Here is a 26558-nt window from a genome sequence, read left to right as displayed (position 1 = left end):
CCCCATCCCGGCTCCCCACCCCAGTCCCTCTCCCCGCCCCACTCCACCATTTCCCCCGCCCCATCCCCGCTTCCCCCCCCTCCAAGTTCTCCCCCTTCCCCATCCAGGCTCGCCTCCGCCCCATCCCGGCTCTCCCCGCTCCGCCTCTGTTCCCCCGTCCCCCTCTCGCCATTCCAGCTCCCCCCCATCCCACCCTATCCCAGCTCCCCCGCCTAGTTCACCCCCTCCCCATCGAGGCTGCCCCCAGTCCCGTCCCACCCCATCCCATCCCACTATTTCCTCACGCCCCATCCCGGCTCTCCCCGCCCCATCTCACTATTTCCCCCGCCCCATCCCAGTTTCTTTCCCCCCCAATCCCGACTCTCCCCCCGCCCCGTCCTGCCCCATCCCGACTCCCCCCTCTCCCCCCTCCCCATACCAGCTTTTTACATCACCCCCCCGGCTCCCCCCCCCCGCCCCAATCCGGGCTCTCCCCCCGCCCCGTCCCGCCCCATCCCGGCTCCCTCCTTCCACCCCCCGTCCCGGCTCCCTCCTCCCCCCCACACCCCCCCCCCTCCCGGCTCCCCCCGCCCCGTCCCGCCCCGTCCCGCCCCATCCCGGCTCCCCCCTCTCCCCCCGCCCCGTCCCGCCCCATCCCGGCTCTGGGTGCGGGCCGGCAGTTGCGGGGTGGCCGCGGGGCGCTCGATGGCCTCGGAGGAGCTGGCACAGAAGCTGCAGCGGCGGCTGCTGCTGGAGGAGAGCGGGGCGGCGCCGGGGGCTGTCCCCGATGGTGTCCCCGCTGTCCCCGGCGATGTCCCCGCTGCGGCGGAGGCCGGCGAGTGCCCGCGGGGCAGCGCGGACGCGGAGCTGAGCGCCAAGCTGAGCCGCCGCCAGGACATCAACGAGGGCGCCGCGCTGCCCCGCCGCGCCGCCGTCTTCAACCCCTACACCGAGTTCAAGGAGTTCAGCCGCCGGCAGATCAAGGACATGGAGCGCATGTTCCGCCTGTGAGTGGCTCCCGGCGCCGCGCTTTGGGGAGTCCGATCCCCGAGCTTTGGGGGGGCTCAGATCCCCCTGCTTTGCGGGCGGTCCGATGCCCCTGCTTTGGGGGGACTCTGATCCCCCAGCTCTGGAGGGGAGGGGCTCCTATCCCCGAGCTTTGGGGGGCTCCGATCCCCGAGCTTTGCGGGGCTCTGATCTCCCTGCTTTGGGGGGGGCTCTGGTCCCCGGTCCCCGAGTTTTGGGGAGTGTCCGATCCCCGAGCTTTGCTTTGAGGGGCTCTGATCCCTGTGCCCCAAGCTTTGTGGGGCTCTAATCCCTCTGCTTTGGGGGTGTCCGATCCCCGAGCTTTGCTTTGGGGGCTCCGATCCCTGTGCCTCGACTTTGGAGGGGTCCGATCCCCCTGCTTTGGGGAACTCTGATCCCCGAGCTTGGGGAGGGCTCTGATCTCCGTGTCCTGAATTGGGGGGTGTACAGTCCCCGTGCCCTCTACCTTGTCGTGGGTCCAGTCTCTGATCGCCGTGCTTTGGGGGCGTCCGGTCTCCGTGCCCTGAATCGGGGGGTCTAGTCCCTGTGCCCCGAGCCTTGGGAGGGTCCGGTTCCCATGCCCTGTGTTTTGGGGGGTTCAGTCCCAGTGCCTGAATTGGGGGGTGTCTGGTCCCCGTGCCCTCTGCTTTGTTGTGGGTGTCCGGTCCCCGTGACCCGTGCTTTGGGGGGGGCTCTGGTCCCCATGCCCTGTGCTTTACTGGGGGTGTCTGGTCCCCGTGCTCTGTGCTTTTTGTGGGGATCTGGTCCCTGTGCCCTGAGCTTTGTTGGGGGTGCAGTCTCTGTGCCCGCTGCTTTGAGGGGAGCTCTGATCTCTGTGTCCTGAATTGGGGGGATCTGATCCCAATGCCCTGATCTTTGGGGGGCTCTGATCCCCATGCCTCAATTAAGGGGTGTCCGGTCCCCGTGCCTTGTGCTTTGTAGGGGTGTCTGATCCCTGTGCACTGAGCTTTGGGGGTGTCTGGTCCCCATGCCCTGAATTGGGGGGGGGTGTCTGGTCCCTGTGCCTTGAGCTTTGTTGGGGTGTCCGGTCCTTGTGCCCTCTGCTTTGGGGGTGTCCGGTCTCTGTGCTCTGATCTTTGTTGGAAGTGTCTGGTCCCTGTGCTTTGGGGAGGGTCCAGTCTGATCCCTGTGCTTTCCGGGGGGGGGGTCTGCTGAATTGGGGGATGTCTGATCCCCGTGCCCTGAGGTTTGTGGGAATGTGCAGTCCCCAGTCCCCATGCTTTGGGGGGCTCTGATCCCCATGCCCTGAACTGAGGGGGTCTGATCCCTGTGCCCTCTGCTTTGGGGTAGGGACGGCTCTGATCTCCATTCCCTGCATTGGAGGGGTCTGATTCTCATTCACTGAGTTCGGGGTTGTCTGATCCCCATTTGCTGTGCTTTGAGGGATCTGATCCCCGTTCCCTGTATTGGGGGGATGTCTGATCCCCATGCCCTGTGTTTTGGGGGGGATCTAGTCTGGTCCCCATGTTGTCCCCATGCCTGGGGGGTAGGGGTCTGACCCCCACTTTGTCCCTTGTTTTTGGGAGGGAGTCTGGTCCCCGTGTCCCTGTGATTTCAAGCAGTCTGACCCTCATTCCCTGAATTGAGGGAGATCTGATCCCTACATTATCCCCAGTCTTTGAGGGAGGGGGAGCTGATCCCCACTCCTTGGTCTTTGGGGGGGGTCTGATCCCCACGTTATTCTTGTACTTTGGGGTGTGTGTGGATCTGATCCCTGTGTTGTACCTGTGCTTTGGAGGGGCAGATCTGATCCCCACATTGTCCCTATAATTGGGGGGGAGGGTCTGGTCCCCACATTGTCCTTGTGCTTTTGGGGGGACCTCATGGAGTTGGATCCCCATGTTATCCTGTGCTTTGGTGGATCATGGGATTTGCCTCAGTCTAAGGGCTGGAGCTCAGCCTTGCACTTAGCTCATGGCCCGGGGTTGGGACAAGGGCTGTTTGTTGTGGCCCGGAGCTGTGGGGACAGGGGACTGGGAGGGCACAGGTGCTGCCCCCCCACACCCTGGGACACCTGATGGGTCTGTGCCCCGGGACCTCCCAGTGTGCTGGACTTAACTGCGACCCTAAACATCCCCGGCTGTGCTGTAGCTCCTTCCACACTCTGCTTTGGAGGCTTTGTGCTCCCTCCAGTGCACTCAGACCAAGCTTGAGCATGGTTTCCTCTTGCTTCCTGGGGGCTAGGATGGGGATCCCCTCCCGGCAGGAAGTTTGGCATTAAAGCCAGGCTGCTGGTGGCAATGCAGAGAGCTGCTGCTGCAAGCAGAAAAGCTTCGCCCTTTCCATGACCACCATCCTGCCCTCTTCTCTCCTTGCTGAGCCCCATCCTGGCTCCTGCAGTTGCGCTGTGTCCGGGTAGCTTTGATTATCTGTGCTCAGGTTTCCCTCCAGCACCACAAACTCTTGTGCTCCTGGGGATCAGTGTCCTCTCAGCCCCAAGGAAAGGGGTCGGGCAGGCAGTCACACGTGTCACCCGGCTGCAGGCAGCGCTGCCGGACTCGGGGCGAGCTGCTGCCAGGCACCAGGAGGCAGGACCACAGAGGAGCTGCGTGGGCTGTCACAGCAAGGTGCAAAGACCTGCTTCAGCTGACGGAGGTGACCGCAGCAGGGTTCGTAATTTGTCAGGTCATCCTCCTCCTTGAAAGCCACCTTGTGCACCCTGGAGGCTGGGGTCATTGTGAGGAGACCGAGAGCCTGGTTAAACGCTTCCAGCTCCCAACACGGTGGGGCTGTTGCTGGCCCCAGTTGGGGTTGTCGCTGCAGAAGATGAAGCGATGGGCTTTTGTGAGCTTACCGGAGCTCTTTGTTGCAGAGCAGTGTGGTCTTGGCCAGATGGGTGCTAGAAGGGAGGTGCTCTGGGTGAGACTCCTGCTCCACTCACTCCTGCACCCCTCTTGAGGATGGGGATCTTGCTCTGCAGAGGGCTGGGACGTCGTGCCGCGATGGCGGGAGAACAAACGGTGCAGGCAGCTGCGACGCCCGGAAGCTGCAGGAGAGAGCCTCGAGTAGGCAGCGGCACTGCCTCCATAGGGATAAGGAAAGGAACAGCGGTGGTTTGGGAAATAAGAAGTGGAAGGGCTGAACTGCAGCCGAATTTTTCAACAATGAGCTCATTAAATGCTGGCCTTGTAAGCGAGGGAACCTAGGCTTTGCAGTTGAATGCTAATCAGCTGGTCAATGTAGCTGGGAAACGTTGGGCACCCTGCGAGGACTACTGGAGCTGAGCGCCCGCCAGCCGTGCCGACAGGGGAAGAACCTGGGCTGCGTGTTCTCCTGTGCTCCCCTGGCCGGCGGACAGAGAGCCCCGTCCTGGTTTCACTCTGTTAGAGGCACCTGGCATTAGCGGTGGCGAAGGATCTGGTCTTTGCTCCATCTGCTCCCAGCAACCCATTTCAAGTACTGGCCGGCAACACGTGCTCCAGGAGGAGAGGAAATGGTCCCCTTAATTCCTGCCAGTCAGAGCTTGAGTTAATGTGATTAAGGCTTTTATTCTCTATATGGGTTATTGGCTCTGGCCACCACAACCCGGGGCCTTTCTTACTAAAGGTAAAAAACAAGCCTCTGGCAGGCAGGGATGTATCCTCTTGCTGCCACGGGATGCCAGGTTTCTGCTATCAGATTGGCCATCCAAAAGTGTTTCTTAACAGTTTAGTGCATCTTGTGAATCTGTAATTCGGACTAAACTTGAGCCTATGGGACGTAGGTGCGATGTGGGATGGGTTCTGGCTGAGAACAGGGAGTTGCTGGTGGTAGCGCTGCTCTGATGCCTGCCAGGGTGTCCTGTAGACTCGATGATCTAAGAGGTCTTTTCCAACCTACTGAGTCTATGATTCTATGATAGCAGAGCTGGTGGCTGTGACTGCCCTGTGCCAGGGTGGAAGCAAAGGGCCTGTCTGAATGTTGGACTTCTGAAATGCAGTGTTCCATCCAGGTGCTGTGTGCTGCTGGCTGCACTGGGAGGACCTCCCAAAGCAGAAACGATGCTCCTTGCTCCTGCTGCCACATTTGGGCTCTTTCTCCCTCTTGTCCCAGTCTCCTCGTGGCAGCATCCCCCCAGTTTCAGCCCTGTTGCTCCAGAGAGCGCAGGTATCTGCTGTGGGTTCTGAGGCTGCAGGAGCATGTGGGGCTGCTGGGCACAGGTGGCTCTTGGGGTGGGTATTTTTTCTTGCAGAAGGGCCAGGAAATCTGCAGCTCAGGCTAATTATAATGTGACCTAATTAGCTGCCTATTCTGACAATGTGTGGGGACAGTGGTAACCATGATAACCTCCCTTCCCCAAGTCCTGCGAGCAAACCCACAGGAGCTCTGGTGTCTCACAGCTCCCCTTGGTGCTGTCTTGTCTGGGGGTGTGAAAGCCAGGCTGTGAGGCTGTGCCTGGCAGGAGTGACCTTTCTGAGGTATGTAGAGGGGACATAAACAGCCACCAGCTTCCTCTGCAGGGTGCGAGGGAGTGAAGACATTCCAGCCTTGCTGTTGCTTTTGTACTTGGGGAATTTCATGTGTTGCCCACACACATCACGAGTGCCTTGTGCCTGGCTGGTGGGAGAGGCTGTGATATTCCTTTGCCCTCCTGGAGCCATTCAGGAGTGCCTCGCTTGCTGCTACTGCACCAAGGGACCTGTCTGATGTGCTGCCGCAGACCTGCTTGTTCCGGCGCTCCCAGTGTCACCGGTTGTCTCTGGTCTGTGTCTGGAGTCCAGCAGGCAGGGAGGTTGTCCCCATGGGAACTTGGCCACCCCAAGTGCTGAGCACTGAGCCTGGACCCTGCAGGCTTTGGTGCCTCAGGTCTCGCCCAGCATCTCAGAGAAAATCTTGCTGGATGAGACTTTTGTCTTGCCCTCATGTTCTTCCAAGAACAGGAGAGCTCCTGCTGCCCGGGCTGGAAAGGATGGAGCTGTGCATGGCCAAGGAGCCTGTTCCTTTCCCCCCCTCGATACGGAGGAATTGTTTTCAATGCTCTCAGCAACAGACTAAACTATTTCAGTTGGAAGGGACTTGCAACGATCACATCTGGTCCAACTGCCTGACCACTTCAGGGCTGACCAAAAGTTGAAGCATGTCATTAAGGTCATTGGTCCGAATGTCTTTCAAACTGGCAGGTGTGGGACATCGACCACCTCCCCAGGAAGCCTGTTCCAGTGTTTGACCACCCTCTACCTAAAGAAATAGTTCCTCATGTCCAACCTGAACCTCCCCTGAGGCTGCTTTGAACCATTTCCATGTGTCCTACCACTGCATAACAGAGAGAAGAGATCAGCGCATCCCTCTCCCATGTAAGGTAGAACACAATGCTCAGAGGGAATGAAGTACTACTTAGAAAGGATTTTGAAATGTTTAAGAGGAGATTATTACTACTTCAGCATCATTACTCCGACTGCTTTATTCCAAAGCCTGTATTAGGCCATTGCAGCATGCAGGAACTGCAGATCAAAGTGCAGGTGCCCGTAGTGTGTGGAGCAAGCTCAGGTGCAGTGAACCTGTACAGGGAGGGCAGGTTTTCTTTCCAGCCTTTCTCAAGAAGCATGAATGTTTAGAAACTGCTCTTTGATCCTTCAGGATTTGGGATTGCTCGTTCAAATAGCCTTTTTTTTCCCCCTTGGGGCTTTTCGTGCAGCTGGGGAGGTGACTGCTGAGTCAGTACAGGTGATGCAGTCCTCAGCATCTCCTTTTTCCTCCCCTCAGCTGTGCTGCATAACACCGGTGCAATGATTGGACTGGGACTGTAATCGTGTGTAACACACTCCTTGCTCTTAAGCAAGTCTATTGAGCAAGTATTCCCTCTTTCCTCCCCAGTTTCTCTTCCTGCTTTCCTCCCCCAGCGCTTCAGCAGCCAGGCACGCTCTGCAGCCCGGGTGGAAGCGAGCCAGCGTGGGAAGCTGGGTGCATCCTTGTTGCAGCAGATTTTGGCAGCCGCTGCCTGTGTCTCATCTGCTGCCAGGAATGCTGCCGTGGCAGCGCTGCGAAGCCTGATTGCGCTGGCTGCGGTGTCCCAGCCGTCGCAGGTGGGGACCCGCCACGGCACTGACTTGCTGCTGGAGCTGCCCACCTGCCCGCGATGCGAGATGTCTTTGCCTGTCGGCACGAGAGCCCCTCTCTCCGTAATGCCTGTGCATCACCGGGGTGAGGCTTGGCTCGTGGCCCGAGGAGCTTTGAGCCTGGAGGAAGCAGATCTCTAGTGTCACAGCAGGACAGCGGGTGACGGCAGAGCTGGGAAGGCTGGCAAGGAACCCAAGTGCTGTGGACTGTTGCCGTGCCACTCCTGGAGCACAGGATGGGATGGCTTCGTGGGATGCTGGGATGCATTTAGGGACAAAACTTGCCCTGATGTCCTTTTCCAGCTCTGCCTGCGCTACCTCTTAGGGCTGACCAGTGTCCGTCACTGGGACAGGGCTGCCGTGCAGGCAGTTATATAGCTCTGAGAGGGATCAGAGCTCCTGAAAAGCAGACAGTGGGGTTCTGGGAGCTCTCAACAAGCAGACGGTGGGGTTTTTGGTAGGGCTGAAGCGTGCTGGGAGCATGACCAACAAGGTGCAGCCTGTACTGTGCCCCATTGCACCGAGTGCCTGTGCGTGCGGGGGTGGTGGGGAGTGATTTGCACTGTCTCTCATGCCCTATAAATATGCTTCTCCCTAAATAGTCTGGCTGCGTGGCTCCGTGGCAGCAGAGTGGCTGTAACCAGGTCCTAAAATACTCGGGCTGTTTTAGGAGGTGAGGGGGGTGGGGAGGGATTGCAGCAGTTTGCAGGGTGCTGCTGCTGCTCTGCAGGTTGCTACTGAGCATATGGGGGCTTCAGCGTCCCCCCGCGGGGCTGTCCCTGACTGCAAGGACTGGAAACTGGATGTAGGGGTACATCTCTGCACCGGCTGTACCCCAGCCCCGTCGCTCAACACCCGTTGTGCGGCTGGTACAGCGTGCTGCTCTGCCGCCACTGGCAAGACCCCATTTCTCACAATCCTGGCTTTGTGTTGCCTCTCTGCAGGGATGAGGAGCCCTGAAGCTGTGCCCCACGCTTAACCCTTTCAGGGCGGCACATTTACCCCTGGGCTTTAGTGCCAGCGCAGGCACTAAGGGATGGTGTTTGCCTGTGGGTAATGTCTGTAGCAGAAGGGTGAGATGAGAACTGAGCGTGTGCCCTCCTGCCTTTTCTATTTTCCAGTGCCTCCGAGAGGGGCTGGGCAGTGTCCTGATGCCAGGTGGGCAGCCCTTGGTGAGGGGCTCGGTGTAGTCCTGCTTCCAGACCCAGCCAAAGGGCAGCGTGAGCTTGCTGGGGCCAAAAAAAGAATCCAACCCCAATCCCAAGTGCCTCCCTGTCACTACATGCTTTGTTACTTTATCTGATCTGCCTCTTCAACTGCCTTAGTCCCCACACCCTTTCTCTTAAAGGAAAAGCAAATTGACAATTAAATATTGCACTTATTAGGTTCTGTGAGGTCTTGAAGGTGCGTCTCTGAGCTGGGCTGGGTAATGCTGTGAACATGTGCCTTAATTAACTGACGCCTTCCTGCTGTGATGAACCTGCTGTCTTTTCTCCCCGTGACGTCTCAGGTCTGTGACCTGGTTTCTGCTCTGACGGAGGTTTCTTTCCTACTTTTCCAGAAAGGTGTCTGGCTTGATGGGCTTTCAGGTTTGCTGGGTGCAGACTGTGCGGGCAGAGCAGTAGCAGGAGTTGCATGCCGGTACGGTGGCATCCCTGACCACTCTTGGACCTAGGACCCTTGGAAACAGGGAGGCATGGAGAGTAGAAAAGCTGCTGTAGAAGTGGTGGAGGTCTCTGGAGAGCTGTGGAGGCGACTCCAGTTTGGGGGAGCAGCACCCTGTGCTGGGGAGGGCAGGGGCAAGGCTCTTGGCTGCAGTGCTGCTTCCCTGCCCACGCCTGCGAGCAGCTCGGGGCCAGCAGCTTTGTTCATGCTTTCCTCTGCCACAGCTTCCTCTGCGGCTGTGAGGTTTCTCAGCTGGAAAGGGCTTTTTTCTAGGGTAACCACAACTGTGCAGGTCTCAGTCTGGGACAACTAAAGCCATTGTTTGTTTGGAAGAGAGCTAACCGTCAATGAAGGATGATGGAGGATTTGACTGGCTCCTGCCAACAGAGAAAGCTTCAGCCCTGTGCCTATGGTTTCCCCTCTGAATGGCTGAATGAATTTAACTCTGTCGAGGTCGAGACGGTGGAAGTGATGAGTGTCAGGCTGTGCCGTGCGGCTGAGCCCAGCCTGGTGGACCCTGCCCTGGCCTCCCACACGAGCCCCTGTCTCTGTGCTGGACCCTGATGGCAGGACCAGGGCTGTTGACGGGCTGTCTGATAGCAGAGCACCCATTCCTCCAGCCTTTGGACTTCGACACCCAGTGACAGCCCTGGTGGGTGTGGAGTGCCGGGTGCTGACTGCGCCGGATGCTTTGCTCACACCCGCAGCAGATGTCAGGGGAGGAATTGGTGCATGGTCCCAGGCTGAGCATGGCAGGTCACTGCCTCCCCATCCTTAAAGCACTCCGTCCCTTGCACAGGTACTTTCTCCTCCTGCAAAGAGTACTTGCAGTCCTCTATGCTGTATTTGGAGCGTGCTCCCACTCCAGTCTTGCTCCTAGAGGGAGGCACTGGTTTCCTCTGCCAGCCTGGCCCCATGGTGCAGCCGGTGGCACCAGCTCGGATTGCTGTGCTCCCCCGGGACGGCCTTTCTGCTCTGCCCGGGGACACTGAATAAACAGCTGCCCTGAAGCTTGTGTAGTACAAAACCATTTCAGAGAGGCAAGATCTTGACAGCTAGAGAGGGTGTGTTTTGCTTACAAAGAAAGATAGATGCTTTCTGCTGGGATGTCCTGGTTGGTCTCTGCTCCCTGTTTATCCTCTCAATGAGCAGGAGACCCGGCAGCAGTTGGCTCCAGCTTGCCTTCGCCTCCCCGGGCTGGTGCATGGTGTAAGCTGCATTAAGTAACCTTTGTGCTGGGCACGCAAGTGGGCGAGATTGAAGTTCCACTGAGATAAGATGAGTTCCTCCGTGCTCCTTCTGCGTGGGTGGTTTGGTCTGAGGTCCCCTGAACACTTCTCTCTCAGAGACAGCTCTGAAAGCTGCCCACTACTTCCCTAAGCTTAACATATCTCAGCACTGGCCACGTTGTGCAGCTTCCCGTCTACCCTGAGCTTTGAACCACCCCCTGACTTTATCTAGTTGCATGGTTCCCCTTCTGGGAAGGTGGATATGGGGAATGATGAGGGCTGACCCCTCCCTCTTTGCGCCCTACAGGTACGACTCAGGCCGGGATGGGTACATTGACCTGATGGAGCTGAAGCTGATGATGGAAAAGCTGGGAGCCCCGCAGACCCACCTGGGGCTGAAGAACATGATCAAGGAGGTGGATGAAGACTTCGATGGGAAGCTCAGCTTCCGTGAGGTGAGGGTGGCTGTAGGAGCAGACGGGGATGTGGCTGTGGAGCAGAGGGAGGAACCAGCCAGGCTCTGTACTCTGGTAGCACTGTCCCCTCTGTGTTTCTCCAGCTGTGAGGAGAGCGTGGAGAAGCAGGTGAGCTTCCTGATGCTGTGGGGACCTGGAGGTGTGGACCACTGTTAGCATCCACCTCCACGTGGCAGTAATGGTACCTGATGTGAAAGCTTTCCAAGCTCTCTGCCTGCTTTGGGAGCACATTTGAGCCCTGCTGCAGCTGCCTGGGAGTGCTGACAGAGCTTCCTGCTGTAGCTGGAGGTGGCGTGTCCCCTCAGTCACAAGGTCTCTTGCTGGGCTCCTGCTGTGCAGCAGCTCAGGCTTTGTTTCAGGTGCAGAGGAAGGGCTCTGCTCGGAGCAGCTGGTCTCATGGAGCGCACGAGGCCTCCTCTTTAAATTGATATTGTGTCCTTCTCTGCATCTCGCAGTCACCAGCGACGGCGAGCTCCACGAGGGGTGGTCACCTCCCCGCAGCGAGGAGTGGAAGGGGTGGTGCAGCAGTTCAGTAGTGCCTGCTGGCTCAGCAGGGACATGCAGCAAATGGGTCTGTAACCCCTGCGCTGAGACTACTGGGAGCAGCGTGGGCAGGCGGGAACTGCTGCCAGATAGAGGAAGAGAGGGAATTGGAGCAGTGACCTGCATGCAGTCATGGGTGCCCAACTCACCTCAGCAGGAAGGGGGTGCCTGGATACCAAAACCTCCTGTTGCATCACCTCCTCCTCCCAGGCTTTGGTTGCTGTCTCGGTCAGAAGCATAAGTCACGCTGTGGCTTTCTGAATTAACCAACAGCCCCCTAAGGCAGCAGGAGGGGCAGTGCTGCTCGTGTCCTGCCTGGCTGGGAGGGCTGAGCTGCTGTCCTGCTTCATCCCACTCCGTGGGCAGCTGCGATGGGTTCCCGTGTTTCGGCAGGGGCTGGTCCCTCACCGTGCTTGGTTGTGGAGAGAAGACACAGAGCTCTCCACAGCTCAGGACATCAGTTTCTTCATCTTGGAAGAGCAGAGACCTTTGCAGTGTCTGGGAGGGAGGATGAGCAGCCAGGGCTCGTGACTGCCTGGGCTGGTTGGGATGTGAGGGGTGAGTGGCAGTTTGTAGAGCTGCTTCACTGTCTCTGCGTGCTGGCACATCACACCATCTCCCCTGCTCTTCTCGAGAGTCTTCTTGCATTTCTTTTGCTGAAAGAGGGCATTAGAAGACAAAGGCCAAAGACCATTGGGTTACAGAGCCTGGCCCATAGAGAGGGGGAAAGACAAGCAAATCTGGGAAGTGAGAACCTGTCAGATCCCTATGGCAAATTCCTAAGCCAGTAGCTCCTCTTGGCAGTGAAGGAGATGTGCCAGGTCAAAGCTGAAGCAGAGGTAGGAAAGAATCTAGTGGAGCAGGAAGAGCACAGTGCTCACCACCAGGTCAGATTGCCAAATCCCTGGGCAGGAGGAGCCCTCTGCGTGCCCCCAGATCGCCCTTGACTCTGGGGGAGGAGCTGGGGACAGCCTCTGGGCTTGCTGCAGGGGCTTTCTCCTGGGTAAGAGAAGTGCCTTTATCCCCAGGGCTCTGGAAGTTGCCGTGGTGTCCTGGCATCAGTGGTGCAGCACAAGTGGCAGAGCAGCTCCTCTTCTGCTGCCACCTGTTTGGAGCGCAGCCCCTTGCACGGCCGCCCATCAGCCGGCACGGGCTGCCCGTGCTGCCAGCCCTTGGCAAGCACTGTGTGGCAGCTGGTGCTGTCATAGCTTCTCGCCAGATGCAAAACGACGGTCAAGTAAATGCAAGCTTGAGTGGCACATGGGTTGGAACGAAGGAGTATCACTGGCAGAGCTCTGGGAACAAATTACACAGCCGCTTTGGCATGTGCCCAGTGCTTTTTGTGGTAGAGAGGAGTGGAAAGCTTGTTGCCTTGTTGCAGATGTGCCATGTACAGCTGCTGTGCTCGGGCAGAGGACTGGCGGGGAGGCAGGTCTCCTGGTGGGTGAGGAGGTCTGAACCAGACCATAGCCCTGACCCACTCTGTTTCTCGACGGAGGTTGTGAGCAAGCACGTGGAGGCTGGCCAAGCTGACTTGGGGCACTCTGACAACACTAGGAGAAACCCTGCTTTAAGTGAGTGTCTGAGCTCAGCAGGGTGTGTCTCAAGCACTGAGGGGCTCGTTTGCCTCTCCAGAGAATATCAAGTCCTGACATAACTGCCTGAAGATGTGCTTCTCAAGGCCTGGCTGGAGAATTGGTAAGAACCTCTTTCACTCACAATAGGTCACCTTCTATTAATGCTTTGAGTAGTGTTGTGTCCTCCCTTTCCATGGAAGCTGTTGCCTGGAAAGCTCGTACAGCTCTGACTTGCTGCTAACAAACCGCTGGCCTTGTTAGGAAAACTGTCTTATGCCACTGACCTTTGAGTGTCCATCATAGAATCATAGAATAGTTTGGGTTGGAAGGGACCTTAAAGCCCATCCAGTTCCACCCCTGCCATGGGCAGGGACACCTCCCACTGGCTCAGGCTGCCCAAGGCCCCTCCAACCTGGCCTGGAACACATCCAGGGATGGGGCAGCCACAGCTTCCCTGGGCAACCTGGGCCAGGGCCTCACCACCCTCATGGTGAAGAAATTCCTCCTTATGTCCAGTGTAAATCTGCCCCTCTCCAGTTTGTACCCATTGCCCCTCGTCCTATCACTCCAAACCTTTGTGAACAGTCCCTCCGCAGCTTTCTTTTAGCCCTTCCAGGTACTGGAAGGTCGCTCTAAGTTCTCCTCAGAGCCTTCTCTTCTCCAGGCTAAACAATTCCAACTCTCTCAGCCTGTCCTCCTATGAGAGGTGCTCCAGCCCTCTGATCATCCTTGTAGCCTCCTCTGGACCTGTTCCAACCCATTCCACACCTCAATAACTGACTGCACAGGACTCCCACTGTGACTCAAGCAAAGAAATTTTGACTTAAAAAAACTAGGTACAGTGGAAATAAAAAAACCACATCTAATCATCCAGTTCCGTCATTGCCACAGGAAACCAGAGCTAATTGCGATAATAGTCGTGTTTAATTGTAGCTGCTATCTAGAACCCACAAAAATCCACCCACTGTCACCTGTGCCTGCACCAGCTTAAATGCCGACACGCAGCATCTGTTTGCTAGCAGGGCTGGTGCAAACCACAGCCTTGGGTGGCTGTGCTTTTCTGGGAAGCTGCTGCTGCCGGTCAGTCCTGTACCTTCTGTCACATCCCTGAGGCCAGCACGGTGCCCAGTGGGGCTGCGTGACTGCATTGTCGCTCTGAAACTTGGCACTGTGGGGTAGGTCTTGGATTATGAAGGATGCGAGTGTAGATCCGTCTCTTATCTTACGAGGTTAGTGGGGTGGAAAGTGTGTGTTGTGTTGTTTTCTTTGAGAGCACAGCTTTTAAAGGTACTGATGTTATTGGCTTTTGTGTCTCTATTGACATTTCCCTGGGGCTTAGCTGCCGGTGATGTGTCCTGGGCCCAGCAAGAGTGTGAGAGAGACTGGGAACGGGAGCGCAATGCAGATTGCAGGTGTTCTCTAGTTGGTACAGACCGATGCCTGGAAGGCAAATAGCATGAGGTGAGCCGCAGGGACGTGAGGAAAGATTGCTCCTGAGCGCCTGTGGAAACAAGCATGATGGCCCATTTTCCACATTGTTTGGTCCCTGGGGTTGACATCGCTCTGCGTGCCGACCGGTGGCTCAGCCCCTGGTTTCCTTTAGCTCACCCTGCTCTTCTGGTGGCAGCAGCCTGTGCTCCACCAGAGGATCGCTGCCCCATTGCCTACTTTCAGCATGATTCATGCAACACTTGTTCTCATGACTGGGTGTTTCTAGTCCTGTCCCCTCGCCGGCAGCAGCTGTACCAGACCCCAGGATTGTGCTGCCTCCACTGCCCTTTTCCGATGCCAGGAAGTGGGACTCACAGAGTGGAGAAGAAAGAAACTATGAGGAGGAACCATGACTAATGCCAGCCTGGCTGCCAGCCCTCTGTGTCCCCGTGCCTGGTGGTGGAGGAGGAGGAGAGGAACTAGAGCGAGCCTAGCGGATCTGAGCAGAGGGAGAGGATATTTTCAGAAGGATTTGGTTTCCTTCTGAGCAGGAAGTTCTGCCCGTTCAGCAGAGCATCATTTAATTTTTTGCACGTGTTTGGAGGAGGAGAAGCTGCCTGCCCGAGCACAGCCTGCGTTCTGGCTGCCCTGTGCTGAGCATACACGGGTTACGAGGCTGTTGCATGAAGCAATGCCTGGTGACGCTGCCGTCATCTCCACACCCTTCCCCATGGGAGACCTTCCCAAACTCCTGCATCTCCACCAGCTTCTGGGAGCAGCTTGAAGCAGGCGGATGGCTCAGTGCCGATGCTGGGGCTCTGCTGCCCTCCTCTGGGACAGCTTGGGCTCATCCGAGGAGGAAGCAAAGTGCCAAGCCTGGCAGCTCAGCACTGGAGAGATTTGATGTTCTTGTGCGAATGGATTTCAGGACAGCCTGACGTGGTACTTGCGTCCCTCTGCCCTGGACTGAAGTGGTGCAGTGGCGCAGCTTTGTTGCTTGTGCTCCCTTTTGTGCCTGGATGACTTGTTCGAGTCTCTGTTCTTTCCATGCTGTGCCAAGCATTGAGACACCTCCTGGATGGCCAGGAATAGCAGAGAGGTACAGGACCTCTCAAAATTACCCACAGAGCATCCACATCTTAACCTGGATTCAGTTAGCAGGAGGAAGATGCAGAGGTTTTTATTTTTAAGCTGGCAGGTCTTGTCCCTTCTGTTAAATAAAAAACAAGTGTGCTTTCCTGGAGGGCATCAGGGCTCTTGCCTTGTTTTCTTTTGCAGTTCACATACCAATATGCATTGTACTGTAGTGACTCTGGATTTATTAAATATCTATAGTCCAGTGTGGGACAAAGGTTTCAAAACCAGTTGCTCTGCAGACACTCCTTCAAAGCTGCTCAGGCTGTCACAAGGGCATACTCTGACCTGACCTCTGTCAGATCATGGAGAAGCTCTCCTGTGTGTTATTTAATGACACAACCACCATACACAGGCTTTGCTCACCTTGGCGAAAACAGCTGGGGTTCCCTGGAACAGGCTGAGACATAGCTACGAGGATGGATTTTTTTGAAGTCACTTTTGCCATGCTCTAGACAAGGGACTGGCTGAAGTAACTATGTTCTGTTGTCCTGGTGCATTTGACCTTAATTTTGTTTTATTCTCCTATACCATGTGGACCACAGGGCTTTGGAAGGAGAGAAGGCAGCTAGGCAGTTCAGAGCAGTCCCCAGATCTCCTTCAGGTGCACACGCTTGGACTGCTGTTCTCTCTAACAGGAGTGCGCTGGTTCCTCGGTCCAGGGAACCTGGGGTGCAAAGATCTGAGCCATCTTTGCGCTGCTTTCATAGAATCATAGACTGGTTTGAGTTGGAAGGGACCTTAAAGATCATCTAATTCCAATCTCCTGCCATGGGCAGGGACACCTCCCACTGGCTCAGGCTGCCCAAGGCCCATCCAACCTGGCCTGGAACACCTCCAGGGATGGGGCAGCCACAGCTTCCCTGGGCAACCTGGGCCAGGGCCTCAGCACCCTCACGGTGAAGAAATTCCTCCTTATGTCCAGTCTAAAGCCATCTTCCTCTGGCCATGGAGCAGCCCAGGCTTGGTAGGAGCTGTGCTTCAGGCGGGCTCTGCTCTCCGTGCAACCCTTTTTGTCTGAGAGTTCTACTCCTTGGTCTAACAGGGCTGTGTACCAGAGCCAAAGCACTGGAGCACAAGCTGCACGGTGCCGAGTCATTTATATAGACCTGATTTTCTTTGCTCAAAAATGTAAATTCCAGCCCCCTCCAAGTAAAAGTCTTTGCTGTTTGTATTTTGTTTGGGCCTCAGGGAAGAACTGAAATGTTTCCTCTCTATCTTGGTAGTTCCTGCTGATTTTCCATAAGGCTGCAGCTGGGGAACTCGAGGAGGACAGCGGCCTGTTGACTCTTGCGAAGCTCTCAGAGATAGATGTCTCCATTGAGGGAGTCAAAGGAGCCAAGAACTTCTTTGAAGCTAAGGTATGGTGTGACACAGCGGAACACTAAAAGCTCTGCACACTGGCATTAATTGCCACTGAGATATTGACCCTGCTTGCTTTTCCGTCGAAGGTACTGTCAGATTTCTCCCTAGCTAAAAGGATGCCTATTTCATGTGCCCCCACCCCACCTTCAACTCAGACATAGCTTTTTCCCTTCAGACTTTGTTGGACTCTGGCTACAGCCTTCCTCTGCAGGTCAGTCAACATGAGAACAGCTTAATTTACCATCTCTGCTCTGGGCCTCACCCCGGTAGAACTGGCTGACCTGCACCCCTGTGGCTGGGAGCTCTGTGGCGCTAGCTGGCCAGCCGCTTTTAAAGACAAAAGCATCCTGAAAAGTAATGCAATACGGACAGATTTTCCTATTTTGCAAAACCTCCTTCAACCAGAAGACTCGGAGTTCAGCGGTGAATGGAGTATTTTGGAGTGTAGGTTTTCAGACATCTCTCTCTCGAGCAGCTCTCTGTAACCTTTGGAATCAAAATTACTCTGCAGGGTCTTGGGGTTGGCAGAGAGCTTTGCACCATTCAAAGCTGACAAAGCACCCTTTTTGAAAGCTCTCTTGGAGAGAAAATAATCCTGGTTGTTTATGTAAGAAGTTTTTTCCCAAGAGCATAACACAGCTATTGCACAGCAGATGTACTGAGATGAAAGCTGGAAAAATAGCCAGCAAATAAACAATGTCTCTTTGATCTGCAGATTATCCGTTGTGTAGTATGATGTTCTCAGATCTGGCTGGGGTTCTGAACTGTTTTCTGCAGTAGTTTCTCCCAGTGTATACTCACAACTTGTGCTACGCTGCCTGCTTACAGAAAGAATGTATGTGACTCAGTGCTGAAGCATTGTTTTGGTCACTTGTTAGTGGCTTTACTGTTAGTAAATGACCTTTATTTGGTTGATGTTGAGGTCAAGCAAGCTAACAGGTGTTGGGGGTAAATACCCAAGTACTGCAGTATAATTAATACCTGACCCATCCTGACAGAGCTTTCCAGCAAGCACTGGGAAATGCAGCAAATAGTCCTACGTTGCTCATCTTGGAGTAGTTCAAGCTCTGGGTCTCCCCTGATGCAAGGCTTGATGCTCTTTTATTTTGTCTCTCTCTTTCTCATAAAGGTTCAAGCCCTCTCTTCAGCCAGTAAGTTTGAAGCGGAGATAAAAGCTGAGCAGGATGAGCGAAAGCGGGAAGAGGAGGAAAGGAAACACCGCCGAGCGGCTTTCAGGGAGTTAAAGTCTGCGTTTACCCAGTAACCGACCAGCCAATACGCACTCTGAGATTGCACACGACTTGGTACGTTTCCCAGATCAGGGCTCTACCTGGAGAGAACTGCCTGGATCTTGCCTAAAATTCGTTACAGCTTCGCTATCCTTCCTCTCCTGAAGATCCTTCTGAGTTTCTCGCAGTTACAATGCATTCGTAACGATGTGAGTCGTGTTTGCTCTGAACTGTCACGAGCACACCACCCTAAAGCAGAAACAGCAGGTAGCAAATCACGGCGAGCACTGACATGTGTCATGCTTGCCTACTTCATTCTTTCCTTCTTTTCTCTACACCCTTTTTCTCTTAACTCGGTATTAATTCATTCTTTGCTTACAGGCAAGTAGCGAGGTCTTGTGTAAATCAGGGTGTATAAAGTACAGCTCGACTTTCTGTACGCTTGTACTGCTGTTGGGTGTTGTCACGCATCCTTGACTAGCCCTTTCCTTCCACAAAGCCCCGTGCCGCAGGCACTGTGAAAACACTGTGAAGAGAGAAAGATAGTTTCTAGGGACACGGATCAAGTTAATTATCATTTAATGTAGCATTTTCTGCCACCCAGCATGTTGGAGAGTCTTCCAGTTCTTCTTCTCTGAAGTGCCATAGTAACAAACCTTTCGATAAGAGATTTCCTAAGGCTTCGAAGGGAGGAAGCTGGCTCTCTCTTAAACGAGGAATAGAAAACGGAGTTGCCTGACCATCCACCTTCTTTCACATTCCATCACTTTTAGTGTACTGTACGTCTTCACTGTATTTTCCAGCCCTAGGCAGCTGTATCTGTTTGTAAGGGATATTGCCAGCTGGACGATGCAATTGGACGGCATGCTGGGGTTTTCTATTTGGAATTTTGCTCATATCCTGAATCATGAAGGTGGCATTGTTTGATTTCATTAGAGCCACAACAGATAACACCAGCCCAGCATACTGAGCGATCCCTGCTCAAGAAGGGAAGACCAGCGAGGTGAGCACGTTCAGCTGAACCAAATTTGGAGGGTTTGCTCTAAATCATTAGCCATTTTCTTTTGCAAACACAGGAAACTTGCCCACAAATGTTAAAATGCCCACTGCTTGTCTGGATACCTACGCTGTAGATCATAGCAGGGGAGCTGCGTTCCCTCAGAAACCTCTTGCAATGTGGATTTGCTCAAACTCTGCCTCTGCTATTACCCCAATTTGTGCATTTCATTTCTTTTTTTCCTTTCCAGAACAAAACTCCACAGTCATCTTTTCACTTGTCTGTTCGCTTCTTAAACTGTGAGCACTAAACTGTGAGCGTGGAATAATAAATAGAAAAACCTCTCCTCTTTAATGTCAGGTGAAAGAATTGCTAAACAATTAAACTGTGTATATATATCTTCACAGATTATATTTTATAAATCACGCTTTTTTAGCTAAATATTTATAATTAAATGTTTTTATACTTTACAACAAAGCAGATAATTTCATCTTCAATTATTTCTCCTGTTGCTGAAATGTACAAATAAAGCATTATCTCCAGTCTTGTCTGTGGTTTATTTTAGGTGCCTGAATGTACCATTTTCTTCACAGAATACAGCGGTGATCCCTGAAGCTCAGCATCCTGACTTGGATGAGTGAGGGAAGCATTCAGCCCCTTCTTGATAGCTCTGCCCCTTCTGTAGAGCAGTTCTGGTGTAAAAAGCCCTAATGTTTGCAGTTCCTCAGAAGGGAACAGGGCTGTGTAAATACTTGAAATACTGCCCACTATACGAAATGTTGACATCTGTAGGCTGTCAGCCTTCCCTTATCTGAAAGTAGCCCTGTGCCTCAGCCCTCCTAGTGCCCCAGCAGGTTGCTTCAGCCAGGTTTCCCTTTCCATTTCCTCTTTCTGCCTTTTTATGCATAGAAGGGAATTAAAAAACGCTTGGACACATTTTCAGATGCCCACATATCTTGTTTCTACTGTTCCTGATCTGCTACGCTTTGCTGGCACAGTTGGTTTGGGGGAGCTCAGGAGGAGGTTTAACTGCACGTCGTTTCAGGTATGATCCAGTGATGAAATGGAAAACATAAATATTTTATTCAGTGCTCTGTGCATTGTTGGCAGTCAATTCATTCGCTGGGTGTCTGTGAGCCCCCGGGTCTCGGAGGTCAGCTAAAATCAGAGTGAAGGTTCCTTAGTTTCTGTTTCCAGAGGGAAATTGCAACACTGCAGCTCTTGATATTCCCTTTTTTTTTCTTCTGCTGACTGGTGCTGCTTTGCATGTGCAGCTGGGTGAGGAGCCCAGGGTGAGGAGAGGGTGGAAAAAGGGCTTCCAGTGGTTTTAATTTAATAGATTTGAGTCAACTCCAGCTGACAAGTTTCAATGAGGAAATGAGCAGTGTGGCTGTAGCGGTTTTGTCCAATTCAGATAGGTGCTGTTATCGCTGGGGCATTTATTCAGTGCGATGAATGGTAACTGCTTTTGGATTTTGCAGTTGCAGCAATGTGTGTTTTGAAATTAGCTTTGCAAAAAGCGACATTGGGAAATTGATTGCTTTCTAAATGGTTCTGGTTATCTGGGATTGAATAAAAATGTCATTAGGTTATGTGGAAGTGCTGAAGTTTTCTAGCTAAATCTCCCACCTAATACCGGCTGTCAATACTTAATTTTATTTACCTATAATTAATGTATTACAGTGCTTGATGCTCTGTCCTCCTTTTATTCCTGATGTCACCACAGGTGGCTCTTAAAGGTCCTGGCAATACCAACTCTCTTTGCTGATATCTGCTGGTACATCAATAGCGGTCTGGCACCACTGACATGCCCTGAGTGACTCGTAAGTCTGTCTGGGATGGCAAATAGAGAAGTTTGATGAAAAGCCTGTTGTGATTATGGGTCTGTACCAGCAGGGACAAAGCCCTGCCTCAAGTCGCTCATCTTGAATGGGAATTCCAGGTAGTCCTCGATCCCTGGAAGGTTTTTAATGCTTCCTGGAGTAGAAGATGGAGGAGAGGAAAGTGGTTAATCACAGCCAGCACGGCTTCATCAGAGACAAGTCCTGTATAACCAACCTAGTGGCTTTCTATGGTGGGGTAACGACGTCAGTAGACCCAGCTAAACCAACGGATGTGATCTATCTGGACTTCTGTAGAGCCTTTGACACGGTCCACCACAACATCCTTCTCTCTGAATTGGAGATGGATTTGATGGGTGGACTGTTCAGTGGATAAGAAACTGGTTGGATGGTTGTATTCATAGAGTAGTGGTCAATGGCTCAAAGTCCAGATGGAGATCCATGACGAGTGGTGTCCCTCAGGGGTTCGTACTGGAACCGGTGCTGTTCAATATCTTCATCAATGATATTGACAGCGAGATCGAGTGCACCCTCAGCAAGTTTGGAGATGACACCAAGCTCAGAGGTGCAGTTGCCACACCAAAAGGATGGGATGTCATCCAGAGGGACCTGGACAAGCTGGAGAAGTGGGGCTGTGTGAACCTCATGAGGTTCAACAAGGCCAAGTGTAAGATCCTGCATCTGGGTCAGGGCAATCCATGGTTTTGATACAGGGTAGGGGTGATGTGATTGAGAGCAGCCCTGCGGAGAAGGGCTTGGGGTGCAGGTTGATGAGAAGCTGGACATGACCAAGCAATGTGTGCTCATAGCCCAGAAGGCCAACGGTGTCCTGGGCTGCATCAAAAGAAGTGTGGCCAGCAGGTCAAGGGAGGGGATTCTGCCCCTCTGTTCCTCTCTTGTGAGACCTCATCTGGAGTATTGTGTCCAGTTCTGGAATCCTCAACGTAAGAAGGATGTGGACCTGTTGGAATGTGTCCAGAGGAGGCTACAAGGGTGATCCAAGGGCTGGAGCACTTCCCATATGAGGACAGGCTGAGAGAGTTGGGGTTGTTCAGCCTGGAGAAGAGAAGGCTCCGAGGAGACCTTATAGCGACTTTCCAGTACCTGAAGGGGCTACAGGAAAGCTGGAGAGGAACTATTCACAAAGGCTTGGAGTGCTAGAACGAGGGGCAATGGGTATAAACTGGAGAGGGGCAGATTTAGACTGGACATAAGGAGGAATTTCATCACGATGAGGGTGGTGAGGCCCTGGCCCAGGTTGCCCAGGGAAGCTGTGGCTGCCCCATCCCTGGAGATGTTCCAGGCCAGGTTGGATGGGCCCTGGGCAGCCTGATCCAGTGGGAGGTGTCCCTGCCCATGGCAGGGGGTTGGAACTGGATGGGCTTTAAGGTCCATTCCAACCCAAACTATACTATGAATCTATGTACAGTAGAGGAGTTGCTAACACTTCAGCCAGGACTGGGGATAGGTGCAGCCAGCCGGGATACTGGGATTGTCTGTGTTTCTCACTGGTGCTTCTGTCACAGCCTTTGCCCTTGGCTGCAGGAGATGCTGTGTGATGGCAGGAAGTCTTGCCTAAAAAGCTCAGTGTCAACATCCTCAAGAGAAGCAGGGAAACAGTACCATCAGGTTCTTCCTGGCTTCACGTTCAGGTTTTAGATGCGAGGATGAAAGTGACTCAATTGTATTTAACTCCTTATGGGAGTGTCCAAACAAATCCCTCGCAAGATGGATTGGAGTAACCAGAATGCTTTGTTGTTGCCTTTCAAACTCAGCTTGTCACATGTGGGAAGGATGTCTTAAACCAATCAGGTGTTGCAGTAGCAGGGTCCTTGTGGTAGTTCATCTTTTGGCATAAGCTGTGTGAGGTGATTAACTGTAAAAACTACAGTTGGATGCTCACCTGCCTGCCTTGTCTGTCGCTTTTATTGTTATTTTTAGGGATGTGACAATCGAGGATGGTTCTCTGCCTCTTGGAAAACCGAGCCTGCCAAGAAGACATTGACTTTTCTCAGACAAAATCTCTGGTATTCTGACAAACAGGAGCGCCGCGTTTCCAAATAGCGAAACGTGGGGGTGGCGAGGGGAGACATGACAGATGCCTCCGCATCTTCTTTATGGCCATTATTTAGCGTTTCAAAGCTGTGCTCTGTGTTTGTAGCTCCTCTGCTGTAGCAAGGGAGGCGGGCTCTTGCTTCCGAGCTAGGACGGGTGAAAACAATGGGTCAATAATGATGGGTTTAGTTTGTTAGGGCTGCTGTTTCCCTGTGCTTGGATTTTTAATAGTGTGGATGAATTGGCATGGTAATCTAGAGGGCTCTGAAGTACTTCATGCCCTCGGTGCCCCAGTGAATGTCAGGCTACCTGCTGGGGTGATTTCACACCTAGACAACATCAGCTGAAGTCGTGTCATGGAACCGTGCAGGAATTTAACCACACAGGTACAGTCTTGATGAATTTTCACGACAGTCTCCTTGTTCTGCTTGAATGAGTGTCGTGGAAGATTGAAGATGCTATAACCAAAGAGAAAATATTCTGAGTTTTCTTGAGATATTTTACAAATATTCCAACTTCTGCAGATGAGGCATGTTTCGAACACTCCCTTCTTGAATTTTTTGTCTAGATAACATAATGTTTTGCTAACTGGGAGAAAAACATTTCTGTGAGTGCTAAACTTCTCACATCTCAGATAAAGCTTTTAGAGCATGTGAAAATATTTTTGAGTGCTCAAACTCAATAAGTAGAAAAACAAGGCACAGCCACTTCTGCCGTGAAATTGGAAGTTCTGAAGGTCAGCTTGAAATGCAGCTGCCTCCCTCCTGCCCCGCACCGTTATTAGTACTGGCTCCAGCAATCAGGGTGATCAACTGCAGCTTATCAGAGGCCAGCCTCTTCCTAGGCTGCAAGAGTTGGGGTTGTTCAGCCTGGAGAAGAGAAGGCTCCAAGGAGACCTTATAGCGATCTTCCAGTACCTGAAGGGGCTACAGGAAAGCTGGAGAGGGGCTGTTCACAAACGCTTGGAGTGATAGGACGAGGGGCAATGGGTATAAACTGTAGAGGGACAGATTTAGACTGGACATAAGGAGGAATTTCTTCACGATGAGAGTGGTGAGGCCCTGGCCCAGGTTGCCCAGGGAAGCTGTGGCTGCCCCATCCCTGGAGGGGTTCCAGGCCAGGTTGGATGGGCCTTGGGCAGCCTGAGCCAGTGGGAGGTGTCCCTGCCCATGGCAGGGGGTTGGAACTGGATGGGCTTTAAGGTCCCTTCCAACCCAAACTATTTTATGATTCTAGCAGGCTTTGCTTTTACACAGCAGCCTCCCACAGGAGAAATTTCATTCTGATTTTGGGGTGAAGTAGTCCTATGTTGCTCTCAGCTAAAAATAATCCCCAAGAATTACAGGCTTTCAGCCCATTAGCTCAGAAGAATTGTTTGTGTTCTTGGTTGCATCGTTTTTGGCTGGCATTCAGCGCGCAATGACAAGTGTTTGTTCACCTAGAAGAGGAGGGAGAGAGCTGCATGGATTGTGGCTGAAATCATCATTCGGAGTGAAATTGTTTCAGCTGAAAACAGTTATACCTTCAACAGTGCGTAACAGCCAAGAATAGTTCTTTAGGCTGAAGGAACCACATGGGGCTCATATGTATAATATGAGGTCTAGGACTAAAAATAAAAGAGTATTTTTAGCTTAAAAACATTTGCTTTGAGCTCCTGATCTGGAGCCTACAGGAAAGCTGGGGAGAGGCTCTTGGTCAGGGAGATCAGGGATGGGACGAGGGGGGGATTGGTTTGAAGCTGAAAGAGGGGAGATGGAGATGAGATCTTAGGGAGAGATGTTTTCCTGTGAGGGTGTGGATGCCCTGTCCCAGGTTGCCCAGGGAAGCTGTGGCTGCCCCATCCCTGGAGGTGGTCAAGGCCAGGTTGGATGGGGCTTGGATCCAGTGGCTGCAGTGTGGAGGCTTGTCCGGCAGAGGGCGCCCTGCTGGGACAGGATGGGACTGCGGTGACCAAAAAGCGGGATAGGCTTTCATTTAGGCTAAAATAAAGTTTCATCCGAGTCACCGTCTTTCTTGAAAGTTAGACAGAATGTCCCTCTGACAGCACGTTTTCTTCTGAAAGAAGATCATCCCGTATATGTGGAAAGAAACGCTGGTAAATAGAGTTGAGGGTTTTACAATGTAATTTTCCAACTGTTTTACTCCTTAATGAGGAAAAGATTTTGTGTAAAAGGGGAGAGCGAAGAAAGTTTTCTTTCTTTTAAGGAATTTAGAGTAAGCGCAATTGCATCACTTCTGTTATGCTTACTGTCTCCTAAGGCCAGTTTTATAAATGGAGTTATGTCATAAACCAGAGTTTCTTATGTCTGAATGCAGGAAAAAAAAAGTTGTATTGTTCTATCTTTTAATATGTAATGATACTTCAATTACAAACAAATTGGATGATCTGTGCTGAACAGATGTCTCTTCTGGAATCCCCCCTGTTTGGAGCCTTTCCTTAACTCAAATGCAAGGTGAGGCAGAGCTGGAACCAGCTCCAAATTAGCAAGAGTTTTACTGCTGCGAAGTTCATAATAACATTAAAATTAGTCCTTGGAAATGAAAAGAATATGCATAAGATTTCTCAGAGAATTTATCCATGTGTATGTAAGTGGGAAATAGATTCTGCAACCAGCGTGTGACTCCTTCACATGATTGATGGAAATCACTCCTGTGTGTTTGACAGCGAGATCAAGCACACCCTCAGCAAGCTTGCAGGTGACACCAAGCTGAGCGGTGCAGTTGCCACACCAGAAGGATTGGATGTCATCCAGAGGGACCTGGACAGGCTGGAGAAGCGGGCCTGTGAGAACCTCATGAGGTTCCACAAGGCCAAGTGCAAGGTCCTACACCTGGATCGAGGCAATCCTCGATTACAATACAGGATAAGGGATGATGTGATTGAGAGCAGCGCTGCAGAGAAGGACTTGGGGTGCTGATTGATGAGAAGCTGGACATGAACTGGCAATGTGTGCTCACAGCCCAGAAGGCCAACCGTGTCCTGGGCCGCATCAAAAGAAGTGTGGCCAGCAGGGAGGGAGGAGATTCCGCCCTTCTGCTCTGCTCTTGTCAGACCCCACATGGAGTCCTGTGTCCAGTTCTGGAATCATAGAATAGTTTGGGTTGGAAGGGACCTTAAAGCCCATCCAGTTCCAACCCCTACCATGGGCAGGGACACCTCCCACTGGCTCAGGCTGCCCAAGGCCCATCCAACCTGGCCTGGAACACCTCCAGGGATGGGGCAGCCACAGCTTCCCTGGGCAACCTGGGCCAGGGCCTCACCACTCTCATGGTGAAGAAATTCCTCCTTATGTCCAGTCTAAATCTGCCCCTCTCCAGTTTATAGCCATTAACCCTCAACATTAGAAGGAGATGGAGCTGTTGGAATGGGTGAAATAGGCCACGAAGATGATTGGAGGGCTGGAGCACCTCCCACAGGAGGACAGGCTGAGAGAGTTGGGGTTGTTCAGCCTGGAGAAGGCTCTGAGATCTTATAGCGACCTTCCAGTACCTGAAGGGGCTACAGGAAAGCTGGAGAGGGGCTGATCACAAAGGCTTGGAGTGATAGGACGAGGGGCAATGGGTATAAACTGGAGAGGGACAGATTTAGACTAAACATGAGGAGGAATTTCTTCACGATGAGAGTGGTGAGGCCCTGGCCCAGGTTGCCCAGGGAAGCTGTGGCTGCCCCATCCCTGGAGGTGTTCCAGGCCAGGTTGGATGGGCCTTGGGCAGCCTGAGCCAGTGGGAGGTGTCCCTGCCCATGGCAGGGGGTGGAACTGGATGGGCTTTAAGATCGCGCCCCCCCCACTCGGGTTTCCTTCCCTCGCCCCCGCGCGGGGCGCGCGTGCGCATGCGCAGCACCGCCCATCCGGGTCCCGGGGAGGGAGGAAGGGAGGGAGAGAGAGGAGGGAGGTGTGTCCCGCGTCACGTGACTCTGCGTGGCGGCGCAACCGCCATCTTGTGTTGTTGGGGC

General features: G+C 53.3%; 1 protein-coding gene across 1 annotated transcript; it reads left to right on the top strand.

Moving 5' to 3' along the window:
* Window positions 1-607: 607 nt before the first annotated feature.
* On the top strand, window positions 608-19252 carry EFHD1 (EF-hand domain family member D1). The gene is made up of 4 exons (XM_054074684.1): window positions 608-986; window positions 10263-10410; window positions 16343-16477; window positions 17611-19252. The coding sequence occupies exons 1-4, from the start codon at window positions 685-687 to the stop codon at window positions 17743-17745; spliced, it is 720 nt and encodes a 239-aa protein (XP_053930659.1). The 5' UTR covers window positions 608-684; the 3' UTR covers window positions 17746-19252.
* Window positions 19253-26558: the final 7306 nt, after the last annotated feature.

The sequence above is a fragment of the Cuculus canorus genome, chromosome 9 (assembly GCF_017976375.1).
Source record: "Cuculus canorus isolate bCucCan1 chromosome 9, bCucCan1.pri, whole genome shotgun sequence".
NCBI classification, from domain to species: domain Eukaryota; kingdom Metazoa; phylum Chordata; class Aves; order Cuculiformes; family Cuculidae; genus Cuculus; species Cuculus canorus.
This window is presented reverse-complemented; position numbering and strand designations above follow the sequence as displayed.